This window comes from Calidris pugnax, unplaced genomic scaffold (genome assembly GCF_001431845.1).
Source record: "Calidris pugnax isolate Ruff unplaced genomic scaffold, ASM143184v1 scaffold113, whole genome shotgun sequence".
NCBI classification, from domain to species: Eukaryota; Metazoa; Chordata; class Aves; order Charadriiformes; family Scolopacidae; genus Calidris; species Calidris pugnax.
This window is the reverse complement of record NW_015090879.1, coordinates 78,036-87,619: the sequence shown is the minus strand read 5'-3', so window position 1 is coordinate 87,619 and position 9,584 is coordinate 78,036. Positions and strand designations below refer to the sequence as shown.

At 54.2% G+C, this 9,584-nt stretch overlaps 1 protein-coding gene across 1 annotated transcript; it reads right to left on the bottom strand.

Annotated features, from left to right (window-relative positions):
- HEYL (hes-related family bHLH transcription factor with YRPW motif-like) lies at nucleotides 1–9,467 on the bottom strand. The gene is made up of 5 exons (XM_014946406.1): nucleotides 9,175–9,467; nucleotides 5,617–5,683; nucleotides 5,089–5,172; nucleotides 4,536–4,617; nucleotides 1–2,629 (listed from the first exon to the last, which is right to left on the bottom strand). The coding sequence occupies exons 1-5, from the start codon at nucleotides 9,252–9,254 to the stop codon at nucleotides 1,962–1,964; spliced, it is 981 nt and encodes a 326-aa protein (XP_014801892.1). The 5' UTR covers nucleotides 9,255–9,467; the 3' UTR covers nucleotides 1–1,961.
- Nucleotides 9,468–9,584: the final 117 nt, after the last annotated feature.

The window sequence follows — 9,584 nt, the reverse complement described above, 5'->3', positions numbered from 1 at the left end:
GACAGGGGTTTGAAAGACTTTATTTGACACCTTTGCTGGATGTCACAGCTCGTGAATCTAACAGCTCTGCACAGTGTAAAGTGACGCTGGGCTACTTGCCGTGAGCTCTAGTGTGCCAACCAGCCGCAGGAACAACCAGGGTCTGCGAGGACCTCCTCTGGCCTTAATAAAAGGCAATATGTCATTCCTGGCTGATCCCGGCACTTCAGGACAAGGGTGAGGAGAAATAGCAGAGGCATTTCTGTGTGTTAAGCGCGACGACTTCCATCAAAACAACTGGGAGGGACCAACTTTCAGACCAATAGCAGGTACATACACTGATGTGCACATGGCAGATACCATCTGTAGGAGGGCAAACACCAGCTCATCCACACAGTCTCACTGGCAGCGCATCTGACTGGAGGCACGGGGAGAGCCTCTCCCATTCAAGAGAGATCTTCTCCCTCTTTTTTAACTTTCTTTGCCCCAACCTTTCCACGCTTTTCTCTCTTTTCCTGTTGCAGTGCTGTAGAAGTGGGCGAGTCTCCTTGGGGTGGGCATACAACTGGGTCCAGGCTATTCTGCACATGAATCCCAGCAAGTCAAGGCACAGATGCAGGGAGCGGGGGCTGTTCAGATGGGGGGAGCACTGGGAGACCCTGCCCTGGCCACCATGGGCATTAGGGACATGGCACGGGAGGGTGGCTTGAGAGCTTCAAGTGTCTGTTCCTTTGTGCCCAAAGAGGAGAGCAGGGGAGGGCAGCTAGAAGAGCAGAGGCATATCTGCTAGGTATCTGCACGCAGGCCAAGGCAGAAAAAGCTCTCAGGAAATTGGGATAAGTGCAGACCCAGAGCTTGCTGAGGTCTGTGGTGAAACCTCAGTGGGTTTTGGTCCTGGCCCAGAGAGAGGGATGAGCAATTGGTGAGACCAAAACATGGCACTGAAGAAAGTGGGAGGAGAGGGTGAGGGACGCAGGGCTGAGAGAGAACCAGGGAGGCACTTCAAATGCAGGCTGGTCTGCCCCATTCACCCCTGCTCCTTGAGTCATGGCTGTTCAACAGGGGATGGAGGAGAGACGGCTCCAGCAGGGAGACTGGCAGAGGGAAAGGCTCTTTCCTTTTCTTCTCACTTTGGCCGTCAGAGCCTTCCCCTCCCTGACAGACGTCCCTTTGAAATCCTCTGTCTCACCTCATCTCTTCACACCTCGGTGTGGAGCAAGGGCTGCAGAAGCCTCCCTCTGCCCGGGCGGCCTGGCCGGCTGCTCCTGCGTGGTTCCTGCAGGGACCCGGCACAGACACGGCGGCGTTTCAGCTCGGCTGTGGGAACAGGCTCTGTTAAGCTGTTGCCTCACTCCACCTTAAGGGCACATAAGTGGGAAAAGCTGGTAATGCAGCGAGGAAAGCAGGGGGATTAGCAGGCAGCCAGTTCGCTAAGGGAGCTGGGGGGGGCTCTAGCCTACCTCGTGGGGTGCCAACAGTGCTGGGGAGGGGGGGCACTGCATCCCTCCCACCACACCAAAATTAGGTGCGGTAGCTTGGGGGGAGAAACATTGCGGGGAGTGAGCATGAGCAAGTCTCTGTCTGGCAGCTCTGAGTCCCCAGGGAAATAAGATACTATTTCAAGGCTGGCTGTTTTCCAAAGGAGAGCAACACTGGGTCCACAGAGGGGTTTGCTGCAGGAGGGACGGGGGTGGGATCCGCATGTGCCCCCCTCCCTCGTCGCCGGAAGGCTCTGGAGTACAGCCCCGTGCAGGCAAGTGCATCGAATTGGATGTGATTTACGTTTGCAGGCATCACGAGGGAGAGGACGTGTGTTGGTGAGGCAAGGAAGGCGGTGCGAGGAGGGAAGAGCAAAGGGAATTTTCTTTATGGAGCCTTGGCTTCTGCAAAGCAGGAAACAGGCCTTTTCAGCTGAGTTTGTTCTTAGGCCTGGGAGCCTAATGAGTGCTGAAGAATTCCTGTCTCCAAAGGGGCAGGGAGGGTCAGAAAGCCCCAATTTCAGTCGCCCAGGAGCGGCAGATCCTGGATGTCCCAACCCTGATCCCGGGTCCCTGTGTGGCAGCACCCAAGGCGGGAGGCGTTGTGTAAGCCGGTGGAACGGGGATGCCCGTGGAGGCTGGTGAGAAGAGGAACGTGGCGATTTGGCTGCTCTTGGACGAGCCCTCTCTCAAGACGCCTGCTGGAGATGGCATCCTGGGCACAGCCGCTACGGCTGCAGACGAGCCCGTGCCTCGGGCCCTCCGGCTGGAAGAGGCCATCCTGCTGGCCAGAAAGCTGCGGCGGGATGGCAGCATGTCGCTGGGGACGCGGCGAAGCGGGGCTGGCCTCACAGCGGGGCTCGGGTAAGCCAGGGAAGATGCAGTCAAAACAACTGGAGCAGGAGCAGCCTCCCTCCTGGGGATCTGCACGGGGCCAGCGGCACTGTGGAGGAAGGACCATGGCCACGTCTGGATGGGCAGGAGGGAAGTGGCCACAGGCGAAGGCTCCATTTCGGCCACGTAATTATTCAGGTGGGAGAGGAGTCGAAGCCGGATGGGGTCAGCGGCGTTTTGGCCCTCGAGGATGCCCAGGTACCTGACAACTTCAGTGAGACATTCGCGGAAGCCAATACTCCTGTAATCCACGGCCAGAGCTCGAGCATCTAAGAAGCCTGTAGGGAGAGGACAGGGGTGACAGTAAGTCCCTGCAGAGCTCAGGAATGTGCTTTGATTTCACTACCCTCTCTAATGCACTGTGTATTTCACTTGAGGCACTTTGCTGCCATGTGATATTACTGAAGCAGATAGCCAAGTGGGTGTCCGAAAGGACTGGGCATTTGCGTGCATGAGAATAGCATCTGCGGTTATCTCATCGGGCTAAAACTGCCGGGGTCATGAAGCCTCTTACTCCAGCATGTGAGATGAGCAAGAGGTTTCATTAACCGTGCTCAGGAAGGAAGAATTTTTTCCTATTGCACTCTTTATTGCTGCTGGAGACATGACTGTGGGCTAGATGGGCACTGGGTCCCTCTTCGCAAAGGGACCATCCCCAGTCTTGCACAAGAAGGGGACACTGTGTCTCCTCGACACACAGCTTTTCCTCTGCCTGGATCCCAATCTTTATATTTAATTTTAACAGATGTCTGGCTGAAGGACACAGAATCGAGACTGCCGGACCAAGAGAGCTCAAAGCCACAGAAATCAACAAGAGAAAATGCAATCGATGGCTGATTTTTAGGCTTCTGCTCCCTACTTGCAGCTTGGTGAGACGATAAGCAATAAAGCAGAGAATGTCACAGCCCAGTGAAGCACTGGACCACTCTGCTCGATGGGGTCTCTCGTGACAATACAGCCCTTTGTTGCAGTGCAGTCAAACTGAATATCTAAACAAATGTTCCAGACCAAGTTAGAGTTCTGAACCAAAGCCTGGATGCCAGCAATGTCCCCAGCAAGCCAAAAATGGGTGGTGAGCAAGCCAAAGGCTTCTTTACTGGAGCTGTGATCTCCATCCTGTTAACTGGAACAGGACAGAGGGTCTGTACTGAGGTCTCAGTACAAATAAGACCTTTGTTGAATTTTGCACAGGGCTCCCTCTCTCTTCTTATAACAACCAAGAGACACACACACACAAAAAAAAAAAAAAAAAAAAAAAAAAAAAAAAAAAAAAAAAAAAAAAAAAAAAAAAAAGGGTTGAAGCCATTCTTGGATCCAACTCCTTCCCAGCACTGAGATGTAGGAGGTAGGGACTCATCATCTCCATGAAGACCTGTGTGGGATGAATTGCTCATTTCAGTGAGAGCAACATCCGCCCGAACCCAATCATCTGCTGGCTTTTGAATGAAGAAATGCCCCAATAGGGCTGAGTTTGTCAGAGTTAGTGACTCCCAATGGGTCACACTTAATTTTGTGACCCAGATCCCACATTAGCAATCATGGTGGAGATAGCAAGCCATTTATTGAAATGCATAATTCATTGTTGGAAGTTGCGTGGGTGCAATCTTGAAAATAGTCTTACACAGGGCTCCCTCTCTCTTCTTATAACAACCAAGAGACACACACACACAAAAAAAAAAAAAAAAAGAAAAAAAAGAAAAGAAAAGAAAAAACAGAAAAGGAAAAAAGGCTTGTTTATTTGCAGAGTCCCCATGCAGAATTCAGCCTTTGCAGGAAATGTATCCCAGGGAGGAGGTAAAGAGTTTAATATAGTTTTTCTGGAAGCAGGCTCTGTTTCTGTGCATCTCCGGCTGGGCAGATTTTAGCAGGGCGTGTGACAACAGCAGTGGTCCTGTCCCCGCGGGGACCTGCTATCCCACATACCCCAGTCTGCCAAATGTATGCACGGGATGCTGACCCATATGTTAGACATAAGAAAAACAACAGGGCAGGAAATGTCCATCAGCCCTCCCTCGAAAAATATTTCCCTTGGGAAGCAGGCAGGGCAGCATTCATTTTGGTGCTGGCTGGTGTCAGCAAGGCATTGCAGCACCAAGATACTGCTTGCTGCTGAAGCTGATGGGGAAGTTTCCTTCCAGGTTTTCACCTTCACCTCACCCAGGTCCTTAGAAGAGCAGTTTTTACCTGTTCCTCCAGTGGCGTGAAGCATTTTTAAGTGATCTACTGTCATTTGTAGGATTTCTGCCTTCTCCAGTTTGGAAGACCCCTGTTGGGAGCAGGAAAAAAGAGCAATTAATCATTTTATGGTCTAGGGCTTTGTGCCTCTCAGGAGCTGGGTTTTTCCTGATGGCCTCCTCCCCAAAGCCTTCATGAAACCCAGGAGTGCTCAGATCGGAGCAGGGCATCCACTCAGACCATCGGCTCTGGTTTTTACATCAAGCGAGTACAAAATGGAGCTCCTTTCCAAGATCCCCCAATGCAAATTGAAAATCCCCATTTCTCTGCATCTTCATATCCGCAAAACACTTTCTGGATTGAATTTATCCTCCCTAGGACTCCTGAATGTTTGTTAATATTGTTTTACCACCCAGTTTCACCACCTACTTACTCCCTGAAGTGATGACAATGAGACAGACATTGCATTGCTCCAGACTTTCTCATTCTGAGGGCTCTACCCTTCGCGCTGCTGAAACGCAGCCCGCATGGGAGGGAGGGTGGAAATCCCGGACACACAGACCTGCTTCTCAAAGGCGGTGGGCACCAGGCGCCGCAGTTCGGAGAGGCTGCTATTGATACGGTCACGACGCCGCTTCTCGATGATCTGCAGGAGATTTCCAAGCGGAGAGAAGAAATCACAGTCATTTACAGCCACAGTTCACGGGTTTAAAGCTCTCATTAACAGCCGTGGCAGGTCAAGAGAGGCACTTTGAACGTAAATGTTTTGGGAGCAAAAGCTGAGCGAAGAAACATTAACAGACTGGTGTGATAACCTCAGGTAAAATTGCTCTCCTCCACCCCTATCCCCACCTCTTTCTGCAAGATTTGAGGCCAAACCCCTGCAAAAAATCTCCAGGTGGCTGTGGGGAGAGTTCTGCAGGAGATGGAGCAGGGAACAGCGTGAACTTGATTTTGTACTGTGTCCTCGCAGGAAGAACGTGCCAACATCACCCCACCAGACACGGGGGATGACATGGGGAGCCCTGGCACATATGTCCCCCAGGGGAGACACAGCACAGCCACCTTGATCAACGCAAACGAGACTCACCCCTCTCCTCTTCTTCCTGGCTTGTATCTGAGATGTCGTAGTGGGAGACACAGACCTGGAAACATGGCTGGAAAGGAAAAAGAGGGAATAATCTCTTGCGGTAGCTGGAGAGAAACCTCCGTCGCACATATGCTTTACACACGTTTGCCATCTGTAGTTTCCACCCCCCCGCACAAAATGTCTTCTCTGGTTCCCATCTCATTTTTACCCACAACACAGAGCTCAGGAATTGGGGACAGGGAGCCAAGCAGAGACTTCAATCCCACTCTCTCTGCTCTGAGAATCTCCCACCAGCCTGGGGCAGATATCTGCACCAAACTCTCCATCCCCTACCAGGCACACATCTCCTTCAATCTCAGCCCACACCGGCATCTCCATGGGGCTGGAAAAGCAGCGATAGGAGCTCTGGAGTCATGGCCTTTTTTGTCCTCCATGGGTGAACCTCCCGGCTCTCATGTCTGAGCCTGCCCTGTCTGCAGGGCTTTGCATCTCGGAGCTGTGATAGCGTGTATCTGAGCTCCCACCCAGGGCGGCAGCAAAGGGCTGGTTGCTGCTCCTCAGGGTGAGGCCAATGGTAGCAGTTGATGTGGTTTCTTAGTGCTTCCTGAAAAGCCGCTTCACAAACCCCAGTTTTTGGGGTGGGCCATGATATTCTGAATGCCCAGACACTCCTAAACCAGACAGAGAGGGGCCAGGACGCGGGAAGGGGGAACACCCAGCAGGAGGTGATGGAGCAGGAACCCTGCCTGTTGGAGACCAGCTCTGGCTCAAGGGACAAGGGACACGGGGTGGGACAAGGGACACTGGGTGGGACAAGGGACACTGGGTGGGACAGCCTAAAGAGAAGGGTCCCACAAACCATCCCATGCCTGGTGGGCACGGGTGGGGCTAAAGACACCAAAGATCAGCACTAGACACGCACAGGGAGGCAAAGTTCAACGCTTAGGTCCCCACGGAGGTGAAGTCTCCATAACAATGGATAACCTGGCGTGGGAAACTCCTTGGAGCAAACCCCCCCTGCTCGGGGGGGAGGCCAGCTGGGCCACCTTCCACCTCCCCCAGGCAGGGTTTCTCCCTCCGGAAAGCAGGACTGGCTCAGGGCTGTTCCTGTGCCTTACAAGACTGGGTGCAGGGATGTTCACACGCTGGCGAGACGACACTCTGCAACCCTGGCCAACACCGTGCTCCGCCAGGACTCGGAGACCGCCAGAGACATACCAATCTGGGAAGGGGCATTCGGGTTCACCCCATCAAATCAAAACATTTTTCAGTTTGATGGAGCATTTTAATAGCAGCCTATTAAAGATGTTTCTGCAGAGACAGTGCTGTCTGTGCAACAAGCCAGAAACTAGACCAAACTCAAATTGCATTTTGTCAGGCCCAAGCGAGGTGCTTTCAGAAGTGGTTTTACACAATCAGACGAAATAACACGTTCTTCTACCGCCTGCTGGGCTCATCTCCATACAGGTACCCTATTTGAACGTCTGCTGGGTGGGCTTTCTCCGGGCAGAGGTGCCAGCTGGCTTCGCAAGTAGGAACACGCAGTGCCAGTACACGTAAAGCACACATGATGAGCATGTATGGTGTGGGAAGGGGCTCTCCCCCAACGCTGTGGGGTTCTACGTGCAGGGGGTAGGGAGTGGGTCTGCCTGGCAGCGCAGGAATGCACTCGAGGAGTCTCTAACAGTGAATTTTGAAACCCTCTTTGCAGAGCTGTCCGAACGCGCTGCTCTTTGTGAGCCACCCTTCCAGATGAGGATACAAAGACCTAGTTTACTGCAAAATACATTCTCAAAAACATGTTTGACGGATTCGAACCACATAAAGATACCAGAAGTATATCCTCTGCTGCTTAAAATTTCTGCATTGCTCTTTACTCGATTTTATAATTTACAGTGTAACTCTGGCTGTTTATTCAAAACTACCATCCCAAAACCAAGCAGGATCTTGCACTTCTGCAGTGACCCCAGCATCTAAACTTGCTACGCACGGGGAACCGAGCTGCATGACCGCAGTGACTCATCCCCGCTCTACGGGGAACTGGTTTGCCCAAACCACTCGACCGGTGGGTAATGGCTGGGAGCCCCGGCCAGGCGGCATGGCTGCCTCCCTCTGCCTTCACCGCTCCACCTCGCTGCCCTCCTGGGGGTGTTTCATTCCACCTGAACCGCGAGGACCACGTTACTCAGGGTATAAGCTCTTTTGGCTGCGTGTTTGCGTGACATGAGCAACCACATAAATGTATACAAATGCCATCAGATGACAGCGCTGACCAGTTCTGCCACCAGCTTGAGAAGACAAGCACCAGAAAGAGACCAAAAATTCACTGTTACTGTTCACTGAAATAAAATATTATGACAATTCCTCTCTTTCATCTGTCGGGGTACTATAGACTCGGAGTGCTGCACTGATATAAAGAGCTGGGATGTATTTCACGTGCAGCAGGAAGGCAGGTTAAATATTGATGCACTTGGAAACTGCATAAGGGGTTGGTGAATTTGTGCAGGACGTTACGCCTGGCTCTGCTGTGATTGCACCAGCGAGAAGCGGACTCATTAATTTAGTCCCATGAGAACCTGAACTTGGCACCGGGAAGGGTGACATCTCTGCTCAGGATACCAAGCAGCAAAAGGGAACGAATTCATCTGGGGCCTCGCTGGACGCCGAGGGAGGAAGGGGGGACTCTTGGCTACTGAAACAAGAGTTCCAAAGCAGCTGGGCTGCGAGCAGAGCCTGAGGATGCCCTTTGCCAGCAGAGCCGAAAAGCCTGGGGGGAGCGCAGCGAAGCCTGAGGACATTGCCTGGGGAACCACGCAGAGGTCCCGTCCTCACTGTTTCCTCACTGTTTCAACAAGCAGCAAAGCCCCAGAGCCGAAACAGCAGCTCGGCAGAGATGGGATGGAGCCTGCGAACTGCGATGCTGGAAGTGCCCGCTTAGAGCCGGGCACCCTCGGCCGGCCGGGCAGTGCGGGCTCCTTCCTAATTAAAGATCAAAGCCCCAGCTGGTGCATTACAAACGCATCAGCAGAGCAGAAGCGTTTCTCATGCAAAACCCCCTTGTTTCTTCCCCGTTCCCTGGGAACCCTCGGATCGCCGCTGGCGGGTGTCTCCGCCGGGGGCGGGATGCCCCATTTCGGGCTCCCGCTAACTGAGCTCAGAGCTGCCCTTCTCACCACCGGGGCAGGAGAAGGCAATTTTAATTTAACGAGGCATTTTCTTGAGGGCAATGAGCTCGTAACGCGGCTTTAATCCTTGTATTACGACTCGGGTTTCCTCACCGGGTCAGTCCTAACGCCACCATCAGCCCCCGCCCGTCCTCGCCCCGGGCAGCACCGGCGCAGCCCCAAGAGGTGCCCGGTGGATCCGCCGCGGAGCCCGGTGCTCGCCCCGGCAACCCCCGGACTCGCCCGGAGCCCACTACGGGGGAGCCCTCTCCAACCCCTCCAGGAGGCCGAGCTGCCCCGCATGAAGGGACCCCCAAAATCCCGACATCGTCCCACCGCCGTGTGACGGTCCGGTCCCCCCGGGAGGGAGCCGCCGCCGGTGGCGTGTCCTCACCTGTACTCCTCCTCCCGGCCCACGTCGATGGTGCCGTCCGACTCCGTGTCGGACGAGCTCTCCTCGCACAGCCGCTTCATCCTGCCGGGCGGCACCGGGTGGGCTCGGCGAGGTTCCCCCACGCGTGTCCCCCCGCAAGGGCCACCCACCGGCTCCTTCCCCGCCGTCGTCGGGGAAGCGGGGTCCCTCGGCCGGGCTGTGCGGAGGAGCTGCTCCCAGCGCCTGCCCGCCCGCCCCGCACTGCTCCTCCCCTGCCCGCACTCTTGCCTTTCACACCCCCGGTTTCTCCCTCGCTCTCCTCCCAGCACGTCCCCAACCTCCCTGGTTAATGGGTTAATGAGACATCTCCCGGGAGTGACGGATTACGCGGCCGCGCCGGCGCTCCCAGGTTCCCAGGCTACCCCCTCCCC

Excerpts from the sequence above, each read along its gene's own strand:
- HEYL (XM_014946406.1), bottom strand. The coding sequence starts at position 9,254 with ATGAAGCGGCTGTGCGAGGAGAGCTCGTCCGACACGGAGTCGGACGGC. Across the intron at positions 5,173-5,616 it reads CCAGGAAGAAGAGGAGAGGG|ATCATCGAGAAGCGGCGTCG; the intron begins GTGAGTCTCGTT and ends AATCTCCTGCAG. Across the intron at positions 2,630-4,535 it reads TCACGCCACTGGAGGAACAG|GCTTCTTAGATGCTCGAGCT; the intron begins GTAAAAACTGCT and ends CTCTCCCTACAG.